Raw genomic sequence first — 23,586 nt, 5'->3', positions numbered from 1 at the left:
AGCAGTCTTTGCCATTGGATAAAACTTCACCAGAAAATTTTGCGCAAGATCTTGCCAAGTTGTGATAGACCCCGCTGGTTCAGAATGTAACCAATCCTTAGCTTTATCCCTCAGAGAGAATGGGAAAAGCCTCAGCTTGATAGCCTCATCAGTCACACCATTATATTTGAAAGTACTGCAGATCTCGAAAAAATTCCTTATGTGCATGTTGGGGTCTTCAGTCGCAGCATCTCCGAAAGAAACATAATTCTGCACCATCTGAATAGTGCCCAGCTTGATTTCAAAGGTGTTAGCCTGAATAGCCGGATGAAGAATGCTTGACTGAATGTCATCAATTTTAGGTCGAGAAAAGTCCATAAGAGTTGGATCTGCCGGAACAATACGATCACCCATGATTAATGGTTCTTTCTGTTCACTTCCTGAATCCGAATCCTCAAAATCTATCTTCTCCGGAATATCAAGAACTTCGTCTGTCTCCTCAGCTGTATCTAAAGTCCTCTTGCGAGTACGAGAACGAGATTGCATAAACGCTCGCTAAAGTACCTGAAACACAACCGAAAACAATAAGTAACACGTCTTAATCACTGAGTCCTAATGACCAATGATGGTAAGTACATAAACTAAACAAATACGCCAAGTCCCCGGCAGCGGCGCCAAAAACTTGTTAGGGCGAAAACACGCGCTAATAACACATGCAAGTATACGCGTTCGCAAGTAATATAGAATACTTTCTAGTTCGTTCTCACAGAGACTCAGACTAATTATGTTCAATTAACTCACTCACCAGTGTATGATTACTTCTCAATGTTAAGACAATAACACTTAGATTGATTAACAAATTATTAACTACAATTAACTACTATAATTAACCACTTAATTAACACTCGATTAACAATATTAAAACACTCATGAGATCACAACTTCATTACTACTTCCTTCAATAGCTATTGTTATTACCCTTAGCATGCAACAGTGATGATATTAATCGAATAACACGAAACTGATAAAATCCAACTTTCATTGTACTAGTACCATTCTACCAAACATTCACAATTAAGATAGAAGTTGAATAGGCATCAATTATGTTGAGTCCCTATATGTCTACAGAAATTGACAACATAACGATTTAAGCACAAGTTATTCCTTTTGATTACATAGGGCGAATAAAATGGTTAGAGTTACCCACTAATCATGCATACTCGTACATGAACCTTTGCTAGCATGGCAAGTTCTAAATCTTAAGATCCACCGTCGCTTCATAAGAGATTAACACCTTATCTTATATGTTTGCGACGCACATAAGACGAATACGCACGACCAATACTAGATATCATACAATCATCACACACTAAGTTATTAAACAATTAACTAAAGAACTCCATAGTAAATCCGTTACGACCCCATGATCACGATTAGCCCATGATAGCACTCATCGTCATCATGGGTTCATATGAAAATATGATAATAACACACAATAATAATAACTAAAAACTACTTATATTAAACCAGAGTACGTCACAAGAGTAAATAGGTTCAAAGTAAAGAAAACTAGCATCCAACGTTACAACGAAATAAAGAATCACAAGAAGATATGCTACCTCTTCGTTATGGTGTGCTAAAACGGTTTTCTTCTTTATCTCCTTCGCTCCTTGATTAATACAACGATCCAACCTTTGTAAAACGTCTCTGAAATCTACTTATATAGGAGTCCAATAAAACTCAGATAACTCAGAAGTTGGAAGCCAAACAGAAATAGGAGTCTAAAATATTTAATCTGAAAATACGACCCTGCGCGGCCGCTCAACATTCCTGAGCGGGCGCTCAGACCCCTTCTGGAAAATAATCTGTTTTTGCTCCGTTTCTTCGCTGCAATCTGCTCCTATCTTCCCACTTGCAATGCTAAACACATGCCAAGGCTTATTATTGATGAATTCTCTCCCGAAATGCAACTAATACCCTGAAATACACAAACACTAGAAAAACGCATCAAATACACAAAATACTTGATTTCAAGACACCAAATTAAGCTATTATAAGACGTTCTAAGTGGTATAAAATGCCACTTATCAGTACTCAACCACCATAAGCGTGCTTATTCAACACATGAAAAGGCATCAACAACATATTGTTGGTATAGACGCCCAGCTAATCAAACATGCTGACCTGAACAATTACAATCAATGTCATTCACTACAATGGTGATTGATAAATTAATTATTGAGCTTAAAATAATTAAATAAATAACAGACCTTCACTTTTACGAACTTGTAACCTATATGCATAATATTCTTTCATTGTTATTCTTTTGCGTTTCTTCTTCGTTTGTGTCTCTGAATCTACGTATAGAATCTCGCCATGGTAGCCATCTTCACCAAGAGGAAACAAAAGTGGGTATTTTAGTGCCATGAGGGATGGGTGAACACTTGAAATACGCTCAAGATTTTTGTTAGCCTTTTCAAGGACAATATCCCTGAAATCTGGATGCTTTTTTTCTCAACAATAATTTCCCTTTCCCCCACTGGGGTTTCAATATCACCAACCATGACGTAACCGACTTCATCTGAGGGAGCAATAATGTTTTCCCGACCACTCTCTGAACGACAGACCTTTAACCTGATCTTTAAGTCTCTTATCGGTTGTTCCTTGAAACGATCTCGGGCATAGCGAAATTTCTTTACTAATTGGTTTGACTCGTCCAATATTCGAACCAAACCTTCAACAATTTCAGTGTCAACGGCCTCACTATCATCAACTTTAACCCATTTCATTATTTTGTACCTCATGCTCCTTATCATAAATATATAGTTGACAAAATTTAGGATCATTTCCTTTCTCTGGTATGAGTATGCCAAAAACGTGGTGGTTCTGTCCGTTTAGATGATAAATGTAAGGAGCTCTACCACGGTTTATTGAGTGATCAACCTTTCCACCCATTGATGTGAAGGCAAACAATGTGTTATATAAGCGGATGCATCTTTGGAAATGAAGTCTTCTCTTCTGATCAACATACAATTCCTTCAGGTATGCAGGCGTGGATGGTATGGGAGGAAGTTTAACCTGACCATGAGCATAACAAAGACTGAACTTAGGGATGCCGACCTTCACATTTTTGTTTGTACGCTCTTCCTTCCACATAATAGCTCCACATTTTCGACAATATTCAGAAGGACCACACAAACTGGCATACCCAATGCCTACTGAATCAAAAAATTTGGTTCTTTATGTCAAATACAGTTACGTAGAAAGGTTAATTTTAATATTATGTGATATAACATAATTTAGTTCATATCATACGTATAGGTGCAAATTCTTTATCGAATTCCACGTATTCCTCGCCACCATCATCGATATTGTAATCTGAAACAAATGTTTTCAATATATTTTAAATTCAAAACTAACATACACATGTATTACATTTAAGAAATTTTACCATCTTCCGAAAAAGAACAATCATCCTCTGCCTGCAGGTCAGAAATTGTGGAAGTCTCTGCACATGATTATTAGATTTCAAAACAGCTATGTCTCCATTAGCAGAAAAATTGAAATGTAATTCGGAGGAATTGTAATGCAAACCTGCGGTATCATAGTCAATGCCAATGACATCCTCTTCAAATAATTTAAAAGATTTTACAAGCCTTATAGTTGAATAAAATTGCTAAATGCAGGAATATTTTGCATGACAATGTGTGAAAAATCTAAAAACACCAAAAAAAATTCAAAATTAGTTTAACAATGCAATACAAAATAAATAGTTGAAAATAACTGATCTTCTTGTAGACATTAATGACCAAGAAAAACCTTTAAGACGCCATTCATTGTTGGAAATGTCAGGATGAGGCCGTCTAATAGTGGTTGTACTATGATGGAGGCCTTTTCTAGGAAGCTCGGTAGAACTCTCATAGTGTAAATCGGGAGTAGAACACAAGCCTGTAAAATAATTTCATTTAGGAGAAGATGAATATAATAATTATTCGGTAAGAGACTAAGTTAAATTGACATAAGCGTAGTAATTTAAAAAACTTATATTAGAGGACACAGAGCAAGAAATTGAACAGAAAAAATATAATGTCAGCAAAAGTATGGAACCTGAAATCCCCGTAAGACTTGCTTTTTGGGATGTAATGTGGAGTTGGGATACTCTCCTACCAGAATAAGTTACATCAACATCATCGCCTGTTTTTCTTTTAACGGTGTGGTTTCCTTTCAAAACATTGTCTGGTGAATCTAAAAAAAGTGACAACATTAAGATTATTACTTACACAACTAAGAGATGAAAATAATCAGGAGTAGTAAACTGGTCTCACCGAATATATTTAATTTCATGTGTGAAATGTCATAGAGAGGTATTCTACCACCACAGGAATGTACACCAAGAACAGGCTTCGTACTAATGGGAAAATGAGGAGTGTTCCCATTATTATGCAAACAGTCTGAATTAAAATAACAGGATCAGTAACAGATTTACAAATACTTCAGAGGAATAAATGATAAACCAGAATAAGATGTCGACACAACATTTTGAACTTCGATTAATAAAACAATCTTAGCCATATTAAAGACAATGAGAGGACACCTTACAAATTACCATTAACAGATCTTTGATTCTCAACATTTCCCAATTTGACTTTCTTTCGAGAGTGAGCTGCTGAAAAAACATAAAACAAATAGAACATCGGTAACAAATTAAAATTTTACAAATAAAGAAAGAGCACATGTAGGGTTCTTACCTATATCAGATCTAAAGGATGTAAAATTATCAAGTTTCAGATGGTTGAAATTAGACTGCAAAAATTGTTAGAAGAATGGAAAAGTAGGTAAGACTGCTGAAAAAAATAAAGAGGAATTTGGGAATAATCAAGAAGAAGAAATAAAGAAATTAAGGAGGAACAAAGATTCACCTCCTTCATTTGAACTTGGATAGAACAGAAGCAAAGACGAACAACAATTATTTATGCAATGCTCAGAGTTTGAATTTCAAAATTCCAAGAAAGTAGCTTTACTTTCACAGCTTATATCTTAAACAAATATTATATTCAGTTGAGAAGCTTATGCCTGGGAAAAAGTAAAAGGTAGAAGTTTTATTAATATTTAATTAATATTTAATTATATTTAATTTATTTATTGGGATTGCACGTGTGTTTAGAGTGAATAATCATTCCTGTGTGGAAAATTTGGTAAATAAGTATGAAGAATTGGGGTAGGGGGTGTAAAAAGGTATGCATTTTGTGTGCACAAGATTTATTATATATATAGATATATATAAACCAGCCCCATGTGCCACACATGTGCCCACGTTTTGACTTGCCCCTTAGTCATTTTTGGACTTCAAACTAAGCTCCCAGCTCACTGTTGCCCACACATAATCCAGCCAACCAAATTTAACCCGAGTCGTCATAGCACCCAATTTGAGTCGCCTCCTACAGATTAGTCTGTGTCGCCGCCTGGCGCCTAATCAGAGTCTCCGCCTGGCGACTGGTCCGTGTCGCCGCCTGGTGACGCTCGATCCCAATTTCACTTGGTTGCCTAGTGAATCTAAACCTAGAATTCCAATCCAGTCTAAAGGTTACAAACCCTCCCATACCTCATGAGTTTGATGTCCCCATCAAATCAGAAACTACTCTAAGAAGTACGTCTCTCCAAGTAGCAAAACCAAATCCCATAAACCAAGGCTGCAAATCCGTCTGCGGTTCCTGCCACTGCCAAACCCAACCAGCTACCATAAGTTGATCAGATTAACCTACACAATTTCCCCCTTTCGTCACCAAAACCTGATGACCATATGTAGACGCCCAGTCGCCCACACATCAAATTCCATTCTGACTTAAGTTACAGCAGCGCCTCCAAACCTTGGAGACATTGACTTAAGCCCAACCAGAAAATTTCCAAGTTCGCTGCCTTGTAGAGATAAGTCGCCAACCTGTGATCCAATTTCACAAACCATGTCGCCGACCAAAATCTGAACAGCCCCCAACTTCTTCATTTTTTTACCCTTATCAATCTGCATAAGAACAGCTTTCACAAAACTTGCCCATGCCTCATCCATGATCATAATCCCACCATAACACAACAAAATAGCGCTACTTGTCATCCTAAAGAAGTCCATACCTAGGATGCAATCAAAATCATCTAAGACAACAATATGAAACGTAAAGTTACCTTGCCAATCACCAAGAGTCAAGCCAACATTCAAAGTACCACCAATTTTCTGCACCTCAACATTAGCCATCTTAATCTAATTTGAACTTGGTTATAGCTTTAGCCCAAGCTTCGCAGCACAATCCAATCCAATGAAACTTTTTGTAGCACCCGTGTCTACCATAGCCATGACTGCCTTCCCATTCACTAAGGCCTTGACATACATAAGTCCATCCCCTCCACGGTACAACCAAACGCATATGATTCACCCTCACTTGAACCCCATCATTTCCCTCATTATTTTCCTCATTCTCTTTATCAACACGAAGAGCATTAATTCTCTTTTTCTTGGGACATTGTCTTGCAAAATGCGGCCCTCCACATATGAAGCATCCCTTGTCACCAATACTTTAAGACTGTTTATTATCCCCGGCATCACCATTTTCATTATTCATGTTATTTTTCTTGTTTCTGTCCTCACCCTTGTGATTCTTTCCACTGTTTTTACCCCTTTCAGCGTCATGAGAACCAACCTGCTTGTAGTCAACCAAACCATCAGCAGTGGCGATAGCAGTTGGAAAATCCCTCACACCCTGTCTCCTCAATTCTGCATGCACCCAAGGTTTTAGTCCAACCAAGAAATTGAACAGTTTATCATCATCCGACATGTTCTTTATATCCAATAACAAAGAACTGAATTCTTTAACATAATCTCGAACATCTCCCATTTGTTTGAGATTCCTTAAACTCTCCCTAGCAAGCCAAGAAGCATTAAGTGTCAGAAATTGCTCCTTAAGTTCCCTCTTCAATGCCTCAAACGTGGTTATCTCCGGCCTGTCCATACTCGCATCACCATGAGTACGAGTCTGCCACCATAATTTTGCATCGCCAACCAAGTACATGCTTGTGATTGAAACTTGCTCTACAACATCAATATGGGCATCCCTAAAATACTGCTCTATGTCCCATAAGAAATTTTCCAGATCCTTGGCGACCCTCGCCCCATCATAAGGTTTCGGCTCCGGAATTTTCAACTTTGAGTGGCCCTCCTGTAGAGTTTCCACCAGCCATGATGTTGAATCCACGAATATATCAACGCAGCTCTGATACCACTAGTCACGGGGTTAGATTTTCAACCCTGATTTTTCTGATCCGTGCGGTCTACTCGATCGCCCTAACGCCCAAGTAGTCAGCCTTCTCGAGAGGTTGTCACTCAGCAACCCCAACAATCCAAACACAACAATATAACTATGAAACCCACACACAACCAAGATCCAATCGTGTGTGCAAGTGTGTCTAATTACCAAGCAAATATAAATACACAGCAGATTTATGAGCCTAAATACCCAACCTTTTATTGACCAACAATATAAGGATACAACCCCAAGATATGCTTACATACTTTGCCTACTGCCTAGAATATAGTACAAGTACATAATACAATAAGAACTTGTACAAAATTCTACTTATATTACATTGAGAAAATGTCTATCTATATATGCAAGAGCCTGGTCGCGGCCCCCAGCAGCCACAGCAGCACTAACAGCCCCAACTGCTGGTAGTTACTAGCAGTTCCATAATTCAAATGCCTCCAAATTAGAGTTTTTCCACCTAGTCCTTGAGTCCCAACTGCAAGGTAGTTATCTTAGCAACCCACTAGCGCATATCCCAGCAAATATACAGATATATATATATATATATATATCATATATATAAACCAGCCCCCATGTGCCACACATGTGCCCACGTTTTGACTTGCCCCTTAGTCATTTTTGGACTCCAAGCTAAGCTCCCAACTCACTGTTGCCCACACATAATTCAGCCAACCAAATTTAACCCGAGTCGCCATAGCGCCCAATCCGAGTCACCTCCTGGCGACTAATCCATGTCGCCGCCTGGCGCCTAATCAGAGTCGCCACCTAGCGACTAGTCCGTGTCGCCGCCTGGTGATACTCGATCCCAATTTCACTTGGCTGCCTAGTGAATCTGAACCCAGAATTCCAATCCAGTCTAAGGGTCTTACACCTATACACTATACTAGGTAACAAGGTTTTGTTTGCAGTATGAGAAAAAGAAGTACAAATGGCTAATTAATAGAAACACACATAAAAGTACTTTAATTTTCTGATAATGTTAGCGGTAATCTTTACGGATTAACCAGGAGACTCATATGGCTATCATTTGGTGCAACTGTCACTGAGGCCAATACTTATCACAATGATACAACTACAAAAAAAAAGTTATTAGTGCGTGTTAGCACGTAAACCGAGTATTGATACTTAGATCATATCGAAAGATGAGTAAGAACCTAGGTCCGACAACATATATATTATTTCTAATCCACTTTATTCACCACACTCCGCCTCCCTGCCCCGGAGTAACTAACGAATATACGATCCAGGAAAAATGTATACAAGAACACATGGTTCATATGAAAACATGACATGTTCTTTCAATTCCGTTCCTAAAGCACTTTATTCTCATGAGGCCCAAATTGCACGGCCGAATGTTCGTGGACATCAATCGGTACCTCATCCCAAAAAATGAAAATCCTCCTTCAGCTCGTCCTGAAATATTGCTTCCAAAGCCTCATATATTTGTATACTCTAGATTGACTAACTTGAGAGAACATAAGGATCACCGAGTGAAAAATAGGTTTTTTCTACCGACAACCTTCAAACCATGCGAGTAACCCCACTTAGAGAACTTTCACACCGAAAGATCAACTGGGGTCGAAGAACGAAGTATTAGCCTCTTAAGCACTCTTGTAAAAAGTTGTAAAATATCATCATTCAATAAACAATTTCCCTTCTATGTTAATGTTAGTCTTCTACTTGATGTTTGTATTTTCTCATAATCTCCTTTATGTGATCATGTTTCAACTACGGATAATCAATATTACGTTTTGAACTAACTTATATTAAAAGTGAATAAACCTTATTGTATATATAGACACTACAATCACTCTAATCCAAAGCCCCTAAATCTAATATTATCTTGCCTATGTGGTATGAATGGATACTTTGTTATAAACTTTCATCTAACCTGGAACTAAAGCGTCACGTAGATACACCTGACAGATATCATTTTCTCGATCAACTTCTTCTTATCTGTCCGTAAATGTCCACACACATCAGGACATATATCATTCTCTTCTCTTCTTGTTGTCTTTCCCAAAACTCGGAAGTTTACCCGAATGTGCATAAAACTATGCTTGTTCACATTTAATTATTATTTTTCACACTTTTCCATTAGACTAGGTTACGAGCTTTCCCAAATGATAAATAAAAAAAATAAAAGAGCGAAAATGGCTACATAAGATGAAACACGCATAAAAAACACTTCAATTCTCTGACAATAGCTGCGATAATCGTTATAGATTAATTTTGAGATACCTACATTCATCATCAGATAATCAAAAATATTGTTACAACCTTTTTGTTTGAATAAAAATAAATAAAAAATATTTTAATTTACAAATTTTTTTTAAAATAATTCTAATTTTATAGTAAAAAAGTATGCGAAAAAATAAGGCGCCCGTGTGATAAAAAAATACAGTGAACTTTAGTGAAGACTGCCAAAAATAGAAAATGTGCCACAAAATAATATTCCCAATATCCCGGATATACAAGCAATTCCTTGATAAGGGTTGAACGAAAATAGGTGTTAGTTTTCACGACCAAAAGAGTATATAATATGGATTCTTCATTCAATACGAATTTGGTGGTTAGCCCTGCAAACCAACATTTGGTTATCCACCCCCTCCTCCTTCCTTGCTTCTGCAACATTTCTAGTTGTTTTGTATAAATCCATTTCCATTGATTCTGGTAAGTACAAACCACTCAAACACAACCATGCATCCAAAGGTTTTTCGATTTTGTTTTGCGTTTAATATATATTTGCATTTCTCATCAGGTACCCAAAACCATTGAATGGACCTCTTTGAGAAAGCCAAAACAATTCGTCTCCGAACAATTACAGATAAATTTCTGGTTGCAGAAGACGACCAAGAATCGGTGTCCCAGCACAGGGACGATTCTTCAAAACTCTCTATTTGGAAAGTTGAGAGAATAAGAGGGAGTTACGTACGCTTCAAAAGTTGCCATGGCACGTACCTAACGGCCTCCACTCATCTGTTTGTCCCAGGAATGATTGGGAAAAAGGTTGTACACCAATCCATTCCGGATTCAGCTGATGAAGTGTCCATCGATTGGGAACCGGTAAGGGACGGGTTTCAAGTGCGGCTAAGGACCCGAACTGGAAGCTTTTTACGGCCAAATGGTGGTGTCCCTCCATGGAGAAACACCGTAACACATGATATGCCTCATACATCTAAAACACATGAAAAGGTTTTATGGAACATTGACATTGTTGAGGAACTTCCAACGCCTCATCGAAGAAGCTGCTCAGATCTTACAAAACCTGCAACTGCTCATTCTGATGATAGGATGAGAGCACCAAAACAACCTCATAAAAAAGTAACTACATTGGAGGATTTGTGGTAGAGTTTTGGTAAGCTTAATTGGCATCAAGTTTTCCATTGCATGCATTTTATATGTGGACGCATGTACTGATTTATGTATGGAAATAGCAGATTACAGTGCAAACTTTAATCCATTCACATAAAACCAAACTGGCAAAATCGACGATGCAGAGGCATAAGATGACCCAGAATGTAGCAACAGACAAAATTTTTTATTCTAATACACAACCCCCTCCCCCTCCCTCCTTGTGCTTCTTGATATTCGATTACTTATCGTTTCATTATCGCTTTTACGATTAAACAGTATTGGGAGTTTGGAAGCTCTGGCTCAGATGCAGAGTGGTTGTTGGTAAACTGGGTGGTAGCATTGTCTTTATTATGCAAAAAGTTAATTTATGCCTACTGTGTAAACCCAAGCAAATTCATACATTGTCACACCTACAAATGACGAATGGAACCGCAGGAGGCACTATGCTGTATTTGGCCAGGCTTTTCATAACATTGGGCTAAGAACCAACTCGCCTAGAGACCTGATCACCAAGGACCAACTGCTACGCTATGAACATGAATGTGCCTCTGCCCCTTCCCCACCCCACCAAAGGGTGACCTGGAGTCCGTAAGCTTGCTTTCAAAAACATCTAACTTAAATATATGAAATTACAATGAGCAGCACACAACTCAAAAAAGCTTTGCTGTTCTGTGTAGATGCAGTATCCAGCTATTCAATTCTCTGAAAGAACTAATATTCGTGCACTAAATAATTAAAATCACAATGTACTCCATTACACTTACCAAAGGAACAAAGATTTTGTGTATGAATGAAATTGATGCTATAAAAAGCAAAGTATATGAAAAGAGACATTGTTTTAATTAATCACATGAAACAAATATAATGTAAATGAAAAAACGAATATAGCACAAGTTCAGCCAAGAGAAACTCAAAAGGCATAACAATAAAGAACCAAAATACCACTTGCAACTTACGGCCAGCCCAATATAGCACGGAAAATGTCGAGAAAGCTGCCATTTATAACAGCCTTCAGAAATCCCAACTTCTGGGTTGTATATGGTGGGTACCTTTGCGATGCATCTCCAAGATAACTTCGGTACATAACTGCCTTCTTGTGACTAAAAGTGTCGAATGAAAATTTTCCATGGTATCCACCCATGCCACTCTCCCCAACTCCGCCAAAAGGTAAGGTGGGAACTGTTAGCTGCAACAAGTTTTTCAAGTATACCTCAGTAACATAGTACATTAAATTTTGACATGTCTACATATTGTCAGTTTATATATGACATCACCAAATTGAGTACAGATGTATAATTATAACAGGAAAAAGAAAAATATTTTCCAGATTGATACACTACCAGAAGTTAAAGCATGGAAGGTATGATGACTGGTGGTAGTGACCAGTAACGCGAGGGATATGATACAATGAATTAATCCTTCTTCTGTGAATCTTTCTAAAAACGATATCATTTCTAAAGTTCTAAAACAACGCCTTTAACAACAAAATAACACTTCAAACTGAATGCCAAAACTTAAGCTGGAAATAAGATTTTAAACTAATTTGAGCTCTTTGCTGATCCAGTTCCAGGCCACGGGAACTCGAAAAACTACTTCTTAAGCTGTTGGGGCTGCACAAGTCTGGAACTCTGCAGGCATCTTAACATATTTCTGGGACTTATTTATGCATCTGCTATTTTACCCTTGTATCTTTAGTTCTAGACTTGAATTACAATCATCCATTGACTAATAATATCTTCAACACAATCTCATTCAATAATTTATCGGATCTTTGTTTATACTTAAACTTATCTATTTTATTCCAAATTTTACAGTATCAAATGGTGCATGCCATGATTCCAATACAATTAGAACTAAAGGAACTTAACTGAAGTCTATTAAAGATTTGGATTATTAGCTCCTACCTAGTATACCCAATATTAAGTAGCAGGTAAGCAACTATAAACTTGATTCACACACAACAATTTAGAATCTTGGCATTTGTGTATATCCCAAATATTAACATGGCGATATTTTAGAAGATAACTTACGTGTAAAGTAGTATCATTAATCAGCAAACCTCCTGCAGAGATGTCACTCACAAACTTCTCCTTCAACTTCTTGCTGTTTGTAAATAAATATGCTGCCAGCGGTTTCGATCTTGAATTAATTATATTAAAACTCTCTTCCAGATGATCAACCTTGTCAAAGCATAAAAAATAAAGTATCATAATTCAGGCCTAAAATAGTATCGAACCAGTATCAACATAATCCATCCAATATTGATTTTATATAAAAGAAAAAATAAGATTGGGGATTCTGTGTTTGTAATATAAAGTAGGAAAACAGAAAATATGTATACATTTTTGGAAGGAGACCAATGGGAAATTAATGTTTCTCGGTTTCTGAGTTTATATGGGAAATCCATACACTTCGATTGAATGCCCCTAGTTCAGATCTAATTTTAAATTATGTTCTCCAGTCTGTCTTATCATATGTAGAGATATCTTGTATAGCTTAGCTTACAGTATTAGATAAGTAGATGAAGGAGATATAGCTTTAAAAACACAAGGAGAGTGCGAAGTGATGAATAAATAAATAAGTTAATTAGTTAGGTTTCTTTACCGTCAGAATAGCAAGTAAAGGACCAAATATTTCTTCATTCATAATCAAAGAGTCTTCCGGGACATCTAGCAATATAGTTGGAGCAATCTTACTGCCACAACAAAGAGAAAAATTACATTCATAATCTTACTCGCATAAATAAATCATAAGAGATACAATGTACACAAATGTAGTTTAAACTGACAGGTTGTGGATGTCTCTTTGTCCTCCATGCACAATTTTATCAGATACCTTATCATCATCCAATAATTTTATCAAGCGGTTAAAGTGATTAGAGTTTACAATACGAGACAAGTCATCTGATTTCAGTGGCTCCTCTCCATAGAATTTTAGTAACTGAAGTTTCAGACTGTCTACCTGGTGAAGATGATGACATTGAAGATATATTAATAGGTATATCTCTATTTTCAACTTTCAAAGTACTTGAACACCTCAAGGATTAGACATTTTACCAATTTTGGAGCAAAATCTTTCGTTGTTATAATGTAATCTGGAGATATGCAGGCTTGTCCATTGTTGCATCCCCACTTTCCTGAGATAATACGCCTTACTGCAATCTTAGAAATAAACAGGAATTTGAGTTATCAAAACTATAGAGCTAGTAGTAGTGGACCATGGAACAAGGAGAGTGTCTTTTTACTTTTAAATCGATGTCTGAATCAACAATGATAGGGGATTTTCCTCCAAGCTCTAAGACTACAGGTGTCAGATGCTTCACTGCAGCAGCTAAAACAATACGGCCGACTTTTGAGTTTCCTGCAAAAGTAAATTACGCATTTACAAAAGTAGCCAGGGACTATATTCAGGAATAATAGAAGTTTGACGGTTATAAAAAATATTTAACTAGACTTGTCAGCTGGAAAGGCTTCAACACAATTAAGCCTAATCTCAGTCTAGTTGGGAGGACAAGGAAAAGTTGATTATTAGTACTGTATACAATGGAGCAAAATGTAAGGTACATGGCATGGACCACCAGCATACACTTCTGACTCCATATAGACACCAGCCAGAACTGGAGATTAAGATGACCTAAAATGCAGAAGTCCTGGAGAATTTTAACAAAGACTAAAAGGGAAAGCTTTACTAAAAGATTTTAAGCGTCTGTGTCCATGTTATAGTCCCTTGGCATAGATATATAGGCCTTGTGTATTTTCCTAATGTACACAATATTCGAAAAGGCAAATTTAAACGACATCATCAAGACCACACAGAGAAAAACTTGAACAGAACCTGGGTCAAAGGACCTGAAAAGGGGGAGGAGGGTTATGTACTGAACCTCAAACTGTAGAACAAATTACATAAATAAACTCGATCTTATTTACTATGCATAATGTTTCTGAATTCATTGAATAAGTGCGCCCGCAGTTCAGCGGTGCAATGTCAATAAATCAAAAAAGGTTAAAGATTCAACCAATTGTACTTTCAAATACAAATCACAGATAAGTCTGACATTGTCAAATATTGGCAGGGATTCAGGAGCAGAGCTCTCAACTCAAATGTATTAGGACAGCATGTCTTAATTGCATTGTGTGTATAAATAACATTTACAGTTAGCAATTGATGCAATAGATTTCGGAAATTTGAGCAGGGTTGATATTATATTATAATTACTCACATGCTGTAAAGGGTAACAAGGAGTGGAAATTTGAATAAACCTGTATAGAGTATCTTGTCCCACTGCTGCTCCAGAAGAAGAGATGTTTCAGGAATAGCGCCCTCAATAACTTTCACAGCTGAGCTATCCATATATTCTCCTATATATTTTGTGAGCAATGAAGATGTGGCTGGAGATACTTCTGATGGTTTCAAAACCACAGTATTTCCTGCTGCAATAGCTCCAATGACTGGATCAAGAGACAGCACTGCAAATGGGATTGTATTCCAGGAAGGGAAAATAAAGGTTACAGCCAGCTTTGAATTAGCATTTCCATTTTGCATGAGAAGATACTTTTGCTCACAAAAAGTTTAACTACACCGAAAAAAGAAGTTCCAGTAACACAATATTTGGAGTTACAAAGATAGGCTATACCATATCATACAGCCAGGAAGGAGCACAATAGGGAAAATTCAGAAAACATAAATACTCTGTTACAAGGTGATAGAGTAAATGGTGATCTACACTTTGGTAATATTTCATAAATAACCTTTTACTAAACAGAAACGGACTTTTATAGACTAGACCTTTAAGAATCTTGAAGAACTGAAATACAGTTCTAAAATTCACATGATAAATATGTAATACCGAAGATACATCTACCTGCGAATTTTAATTGAGATTAAAGTAGAATTCGGAGTCAGGCTAGAATTTTATTAGTTAATCCTTTAGAAATTCAGACAAGTGAGGAAATCCACCAATCTTAATAAGTGGAAATGAAAAAAGAAAATATCAAGAAACTATAATAATCCAGCCCCGTCCTTGTTCCGTGTGCCAACAACCATACCTCTTCCATGTGCAAGAGACTCAATTAGTCTCCTTTATTTATGCTTGCGTTATAAAAACATTTTTTTATCATATTAAGTTTGTTAATCTCTAGAAGGCCATCATCAGGTGCCCAGAAGCAAACTGCTGTTTAAACAGAGAAACCAGGCCATTTGCATTTAGAAGTTAATAAAAATTAGTCAAGGTGGAAAAACCGCAGTTGCTGACAATACGCTAGGTTGACCGCAAAATAATGATTAAATACGTTCTACCCTAAAAGAAACAAGGTGCGCCATATCTTTGCATAACTTGTTTAGTCATTGAAATGTCTAGATCAACCATCTGACATATTTTAATCGAGGAAGGCTCTAAGCTAAATATAACCACGCTTGCATCCTGACTGCAAATATATACATTTTCAAATTTGATATTCAAGAACATCAGATACACAAATAGTATGACTGTTTCTGCTTGGAGTGAAGAAATTGTATTCAACTTCATTCACCACTAGCCACCCCTATTTATAAGTGAAAAATAGACAGGAAACCAATTTCGACCTAGCTATAAATTGCAGGTTTCAACAGTAGAGATAAAGATCAATATTTTCTTATAAAATTATTAGCACAATATCAACCAAAAGAGAAAAACACAAAGATGTAGAGAAGTTTCAACATACAAAAAGGATAATTCCATGCTGATATGATTAATACAACTCCGAAAGGTTCTGCCACGATCTCTGCTGACGAAGGAAACGTTACTAATGTTGTACTAACCTGTAAATTAAGCATATTATCATTTTATAAGGTTTTACGTCAATGATTGTAAAAAAAAAATCATCAACCAGAAGTAGAGTTCCGAAAGAGATTACTTTTTCTGGCTTCATCCAGCGTTTTAGTTCCTTAATTGCCAAATTACACGATTTCTTGATCAAACATATCTGCATAATATTTAAGAGCCATTGTTTAGGACATCATGTATACTGATCAATACATCATAAGATATCAAAAAAAGAAAATAGATGCTAAAGGCCTCCTCAGAGTAATATTAGCATCTTCCAAATAGGCTGTAAACGTTCATATTCTTCAGGAATCACATAACAAAGCATTTATCCGTAATCTGTGAATCAATTGACATGTTTAAAGGAGAAGGGGGTGTATTAAGAACTTTTGCAGGAAGTATTTTATGATAACTAATCATTACTACAACTAAGATTTATTACTTCACTTCGTAACAGGGATTATGTTTGAGCCTCACCGGAGGCAGGTCTGTATGAGTCTGCAATTGACCATTATTTAATAGTAAAGGTATGAATTATGTAAAGCAATTATTAAACTTCTGATGCCTCTTGTAAACACGCTTAAAATTCATGCGCGGAGAACTGAGGTGAAGGCACTTATGGCCAGGTTTTGAAGTGAAGAATTCGATTGCCAGAAGATACAATGCATAAACATATAATACTACCTAGTACCTAGGACACCTGTTCTTACCAAACCCTCCTGACATGTCATTTTTCCTCCACTTAAAAGTTAAATATAACAACTAAGGAAACCTTACAAAATGGTTGGCAAACACTTGCATACACTCGCTGAGCAGAGGACCTAAATTTCAGGGTAAGATCCTTATGACTTCATATACATTAAAAACTTGCATTAGTAACAATTAACTGATACAAAAAAATGAACTTTTAGTCGTTTTACAAGCACATCCGAAATCTTCTCATATGATTAAGGACCTATCCAACACTCAGTTGCTTCCTTGCTAACAAAAGCTAAATAAAACCAATAACCGGGACTCTGATAATATATTCTCGGAAAATATTACTAGCCCAGAACTTTGAATGGGATACATGTCCATATATGATTCTACATGCATTCCGAGTGTGATAACAAAGTTAAATTGGCTACATCTACCAGCTATTTTCTTACCTGTCCACCAATTTTGGAGCACATATGTTTTTGCTGGTTTTGTGTCATGAGGTCTAGGTATGACTAAGCGTTATTAACAACACATGTAAATCATGTAATAATTTTGAAAACTTCCTTGAAATCGCTTTCATAGACACAATAACACTCCATCTATGACCAATACAGCTAGAAGGAAGTCTATCATTTATGAAATAATGGATAATTCTATTACACTAGACCTACCACTTCTTCTTAACTATTTATGACCATCAATATTAAACTATATGCAGACTTTTTCATATGGTTGAGGTTTGCAATAAATGCTCAATAAGCATCCCCTCCAGTTAACCAGCACATTTCTATAATACAATCTGCCACTTTTGTACACGTAGTGCAAAATTCTGCAAACAGTTAGATGATTCTTCCACTGTCTCAGATATCTTACATTCATTATAAGATCATCAGAGAATCAAAAACCCTGGACTCGTGGAAACTGCAGCAGTGAACTTTTTCCCATGCAGACAGAAAATATAATAAATTTTAGCCTAAGAAAAACGTGTGTGCATCATTGGATCAGGGGAGGTTCTAAGCAGAACTTAACATCAAAATTCAGAATCATCAAAGCAATTAATATAGATCCAACAAATAAATATAAAGTAATTCTGAGGGGGGGGGGGATTGTCCATGTCTAACACGACCAGAAAACCGGATTTGGAGTGACTGAATCTAAACTTCCAGAATTTTTGCCAATTTAATTAAACCATGAATTACCAACACACCCTACATCCAACATCATCACAAGTAATAAACATTCGAAACCAAATAAAAATTCAACTCAACCTCAAACAAAAAACAGCAACTGAACTCAAAATCAAACGAACTAAGTCTAGCAATCAATCACAAAATCCAAAATTCCATAAAAATTACACACTTGAACACTCCTACAAAAAAAACAAACACAAAATCATAAAATAAACAAAAACATACCTCATGAACATATGATTCAAACTCAGGCTTGGAAACATCGGAACGAAGAGCCTCAACAATCTCCTTCTCATGAAACTCAGCAATCTTATGAAGACTATTCAACTGAGAAATCCTCCATTCATAACTCTTTGTTTTACCACTACTATAAGTCTCTCTCAATTCATTCATCATCAATCTCGCTGACTCTCGATCAAACATCTCCTTCGTCATTATCGAGACTTAATCTGTACGTATGTGCGTGTGTAAAGTATGGGTTTATGTAGGCAGGCAGGCGTGTGGATATTGGTATAGTAGGTATATCTAGGAGTATCAGTTAAAAAAGAGTATTACAAGGATAATAATATTACTTCGAATAAGTATCTGAGGAACATTAAGTACATTTGTTTGTGAAATCTCTATATATAGCAATCATGCATATCCGATAATGATGATGTTATCACTAGCGGTACTTTTCTAGAACAGCAGAAACTGGAGAATCAAATTTACTGCCAGCTGTCATTATTATTCCAAATTACACAAACGGCTGGCGAAAAATCCTCCATTAATTTATTACTTTTTATTTATCGGTTAATCCTTTCGAAATAAATTTTTTTGTCTGAATTTATTTTGAATTATTTATTGCTTAGTAGGAACTTCACTCCTGCTAGTGCTAGTTATCTGATTAGCAGAAAATTAAGAATGTTTTGCTGCTTAATGTGTCATTTTATTTATAAATTGCTTTATAAAACAATAATGAATATGTCATTTTATTTGCGAATCATTTTATAAAACAAAGATATGAGAATTGGGGTCAACTTTTGAAAATCCCGATTTTCAAGTATTAAATAAGTCAAATGCAACCCCGTTACCATGTCGGTCATTATAGAATAATATCTCATCGTCCATCTTTCCATCTCATCTACGGATCTTTAAAGCACTCTTGCAATTGTTAAATAATGTTACCATCTTTTAATATCATATCGACAACTCGATTAAAATTTTGAGCCAAGCCAAAATACATCGGCCTAAAAATGATCAAACTTGAAAATTCAGAAATTCAACGTAAGCCTCTAAATAATCATATTTAATCATGTAAATAATAATAGTATTTTGTCCTATAAATTAAATTTAACTCCCAAATTTACATAACGTGTGACTTACGATTTAATTTTTAATAAAACGACTAAATGTTACTTAATTTTTAATTGTTGCAGCGGTGTCTATGACAAAAAATTTGAAATAATAATAATCTATTTATGTTTAAAGTTTCCGTACAGTAAAAAAGAAAAAAAAGGATATGAAGTTTCCTACAACGTGCCGTGCTGAAAACGGGGGAGAACAGTAAAAAGTAATTATATTTGCAATCAAATTGACATTAAAAAATATATATTATTGACTATTGATTAACTTACGACTTACGTTACATATCATTATATTGCTTCAAAACATTAGCACAGAAGCTCCCCCAATGCATGCCTACCAAATAGCATGATATAATAAAATTTAATAATTAACTATTATACTAATATACAGTTAATTTAAATATAAAATTAAAATTAGTTGACAGTAACAACCAAATATCATCATAATACTCATTTAAATTAGTAACTTTTTAGATATTAAAATATATGTAAATATTTTAAAATTATATTTGTTATTTCTGGATATTTCTAATATTGAAATAATTATTAAAAAATAAAAAAATTAGTAAAAAGGCATGCCGAATCATGAAAATGCATGGCTGGCTAATTGACGTCATGACATGCCCGTGTCACTGTGACATGCACCTAGTACAAGGCCAAAAAAAATTCCGAAGCTACAAAGGTGTCGTGTGAAAGGGTAAAAATTTAATCATTACAATATGTATTTTGTCAAATTTATTATTGTTACATTTTTATTATGATTTTTTTATATTTTTCCTGTAAATTCAACCACGTCAGAAATTAAAATTTTGAATATATCAAAGACAAATAGACACATCCGATTATGTTTAATAATTTTTATTTCAGCTGTTTTATTTATCGTCTAATCAATTATAATTATCCCATTATCAAAATATAAGCCAAAAATCTCCAATAACATTAATATAAATATGATTTCGTGTACTTCAGCTTTGTATCATAATATCATTTGGACTGAAAGTTCATGTATCTCCCCAAATGATAGGAAAAATGTCGATGTCTTTTTATTAACTTGATTCTCTGTTTTCCAAAAAAATATCATGCACGTACAAATTTCTTCATGGCGCACTAGTTTATCTCAATATTAAAAATTTTCCAATTAAGATAATCTTATCATCCCATTGAGTTTTTAAGTTTTTTTATTAACTTCAACACTTACATTAACAAGTTTATATTTTTTTTAAAAAAAACATGAGAAAAACAAATAATTTCATTTAACTTTAAAAAATACCAAGAATAATAATAATAAATCTGAAAAACCGGAAAAATATTGTGAATTACATGAAGAGCAAATCTATATCCAACATTGAAATTCATTTTTGAAGTCAATTTTATATCATTTCCGGCTACGATTTTCTTTTTGTTTGTGGATGGTAATAGTTATGTTTGTGCAGAACAAAATATTGCAAAAAAGAGAAGAAGAAAGGCATTCAATTTAGATTTTAACAAATATTAAAAGATTATTAAAAAAATTAATATGAATTTCAATGGGATGATCATAATAAATTTGTAAAATAGTTCAAATAAAACATAGGGATGGGAAAAGTGTACTAAACTCGAAGTTGGGTGAACTCCTGCAACCCATATGATATGATTACATGAATTAGCTGAACCAACAGCCCCCCCTTGCGTGTTTTCTGTACGAGCACCGGCTCGTGTTCAGTTTCCACGACGTTTACGGAATTAAATTATAAAAACCTAACATTAGGTGGAGTCGATAAAAACGTTTATCAGCCGTTATTATATTCTATAATTTTATAATAAATTTCTTTACTTTCTATAAATATTTAAATACTCAAATATTATAATCCTTGACTTTGTGCTTGTACAATAATTTTTTTTTGCCTATATCCAATATTCTCAATTATGGACACGAAAATAATTATTCCTCAGATATGTAAGTTGGTAATTTAATTAACTATAAACACCAAGAAATAATATAATATAAGATTCGTAAAGAACATTCCTCTAGTATATATTTACAAATTTTAGAATATAGAAATAAAAATTCTCCATTTTTTGAATTTTTCACACATATTTAACACGGTAGTATCCAATTTAATCTGGCCTATTCACTTACGTCACAATGACATGAAATCAAAATGTGAAAACGATACAAATGAAAGTTATATTTCACAACAAGTAACTGGATAATGAAAACACATGGAGGATGGTCAGATCTCAGATGGGTCCGCACGCATGACGGTACATGTAAACAGAGCTGAAAATGCGCATAAACAATAATCTTTCCAATTTTTTAATCACATGCATGCTATCAGCATATGCTGCGGAGCCGCCGTTCTGGAGGGGTCAAGTTTTATCAAATGGGTCGCCTTCCCAACCAGGCGGAGGTTTATTTCAAGTCAACCAACCCTGCCTCAATGAATCATTGCGGAAAACGAAAATTGATAAATTTTATTTAATTTAGTTAACAGTTTTTATTCAAATTAAACTCAAAAATAGATATAACCGACACAATTTCTTAATTTTCTCCTTTTACAAGTAAATTTATATTATTTTCATTTTTTTATGATTTTTAAAATAATTAATTTTGAAAATTGGAATTAAGTGATAAAAAAAGGAAAATTAAAATATTTAAAAAAAAATTCAGAAAAAATGTAGGAAAATATAAACTTTGAGAAAAAAAATTGTAATTTTTTTGACTGAATTTATATTAATTTTAATTTTTTATAATTTTTTGAAGTAATTTAAATATGAAACTTAGAGTAAGTAATGAAAAAAGGAAAAATAAAAAATATTTTCAAAAAATTCCAGAAAAAAATGTACAAATTATTTTTTTAGAATATAAGCAGTGTAATTTTTTTGACCAAATTTATATTATTTTCAATTTTTTATAAATTTTTTAAGTAATTTATATTTGAAAATTCGAAAAATGAGGTTGGTAAAAATGCATTTAATGCTCCTTCCGCAGTGATTCACTGCGGAAGGAGGTAGGTGTAGGTGAAGTTGCAATTAATACTTTTGCAAGGAGTATTCAGTTTTTCAACCAAACAACGCACCAGTGACGCGCGAATTTGAAAAAAATTTCTCTCCTTCGTATACTTCCGCAATGAATCATTGCGGAAGCAGTGAATTTTTCTTTTTTTTTCTAAATAAATTATTTTGTGTCCCAGAAAAAATTATAAAAAAAATTAAAATTCATTATAAATTTGATACCCCTTGTTGATTTTATATAAATTTTTGATATAATTTTTTTTAATTTTTTGAACATAAATATTGTTGATTTGACCTTCTATTTTGGTAAAATAAGTACACTAAAAAAATAAAAAAAATTAACAAATATAGTTTTAATTTTAGAATAATTTATTTATGATATAAAGTCCGGTTAGAAGAAAATAATATACAATTATGTATCAAAATATTTTAACACATCATAACCACGAATGAAGTACTTTGAGTGTATATTCTATCATTTTTTTCGAAATAAAAAATTTTGTACATTTAAATTTGAAATATAAATATGAATATATGTCTATATTCAAATATAATAAATTAAATATTTATAAAGTGGGCTTCTTATGTTCACATTTATATCTTTCGAAAAGTATTTTATAAATTTAGTAAAAATATATTTCATTAAATAATACAATGTTAAAATTTTTTATTAAATATTACTTATTTAATTATTACTACTATACATTATTTTGAGAAACGTGTACCCGTCATGATTTTTGATTCATAAACTCATAGTCTCGTGAGTTTACAAGTCAAAAACCTTCTCGGATAAACGTTTCTCGAAAAAATCTAATAGTGATAAATATGAAATGAGTATTATTATATTTGAATTATAATTTTATTATTTAGTGATACATATTTTTACTTAATTTATGAAATACATAATTTTA

The 23,586-nt window shown here is 34.4% G+C and overlaps 2 protein-coding genes and 1 long non-coding RNA gene across 3 annotated transcripts; 1 reads left to right on the top strand and 2 right to left on the bottom strand.

Annotated features, from left to right (window-relative positions):
• Nucleotides 1-6,545: 6,545 nt before the first annotated feature.
• On the bottom strand, nucleotides 6,546-7,984 carry LOC141714196 (uncharacterized). The gene is made up of 2 exons (XM_074517727.1): nucleotides 7,937-7,984; nucleotides 6,546-7,184 (listed from the first exon to the last, which is right to left on the bottom strand). Exons 1-2 carry the CDS (start codon nucleotides 7,982-7,984, stop codon nucleotides 6,546-6,548), a joined length of 687 nt encoding a protein of 228 aa, XP_074373828.1.
• A 2,491-nt stretch (nucleotides 7,985-10,475) lies between these two features.
• On the top strand, nucleotides 10,476-10,879 carry LOC141712253 (uncharacterized). Its single transcript, XR_012571554.1, has 2 exons — nucleotides 10,476-10,647; nucleotides 10,730-10,879. It is a non-coding gene; the product is annotated as an uncharacterized LOC141712253 (long non-coding RNA).
• A 465-nt stretch (nucleotides 10,880-11,344) lies between these two features.
• On the bottom strand, nucleotides 11,345-18,944 carry LOC141712252 (aldehyde dehydrogenase family 3 member H1). Its single transcript, XM_074515121.1, has 10 exons — nucleotides 18,561-18,944; nucleotides 16,538-16,606; nucleotides 16,346-16,442; nucleotides 14,906-15,112; nucleotides 13,891-14,006; nucleotides 13,703-13,807; nucleotides 13,435-13,607; nucleotides 13,251-13,341; nucleotides 12,677-12,826; nucleotides 11,345-11,832 (listed from the first exon to the last, which is right to left on the bottom strand). Exons 1-10 carry the CDS (start codon nucleotides 18,768-18,770, stop codon nucleotides 11,599-11,601), a joined length of 1,452 nt encoding a protein of 483 aa, XP_074371222.1. The 5' UTR covers nucleotides 18,771-18,944; the 3' UTR covers nucleotides 11,345-11,598.
• Nucleotides 18,945-23,586: the final 4,642 nt, after the last annotated feature.

The sequence above is a fragment of the Apium graveolens genome, chromosome 3 (assembly GCF_009905375.1).
Source record: "Apium graveolens cultivar Ventura chromosome 3, ASM990537v1, whole genome shotgun sequence".
In the NCBI taxonomy this organism is placed as follows: Eukaryota; Viridiplantae; Streptophyta; class Magnoliopsida; order Apiales; family Apiaceae; genus Apium; species Apium graveolens.
Note: the sequence above shows the minus strand (reverse complement) of the source record. Positions and strands in the feature narration are given on the sequence as shown.

What these genes read in the sequence shown, in the direction of transcription:
- LOC141714196 (XM_074517727.1), bottom strand. Translation starts at nt 7,984, where the DNA reads ATGGCGACTCGGGTTAAATTTGGTTGGCTGAATTATGTGTGGGCAACA. An exon ending in TGAATTATGTGTGGGCAACA is followed by an intron (nt 7,185 to 7,936) that starts GTGAGTTGGGAG and finishes GAAACTCTACAG; the next exon opens with GAGGGCCACTCAAAGTTGAA.
- LOC141712252 (XM_074515121.1), bottom strand. Translation starts at nt 18,770, where the DNA reads ATGACGAAGGAGATGTTTGATCGAGAGTCAGCGAGATTGATGATGAAT. An exon ending in ATTCAGACATCGATTTAAAA is followed by an intron (nt 13,808 to 13,890) that starts GTAAAAAGACAC and finishes TTTATTTCTAAG; the next exon opens with ATTGCAGTAAGGCGTATTAT. An exon ending in CAAAGAGACATCCACAACCT is followed by an intron (nt 13,342 to 13,434) that starts GTCAGTTTAAAC and finishes TTGTTGTGGCAG; the next exon opens with TAAGATTGCTCCAACTATAT.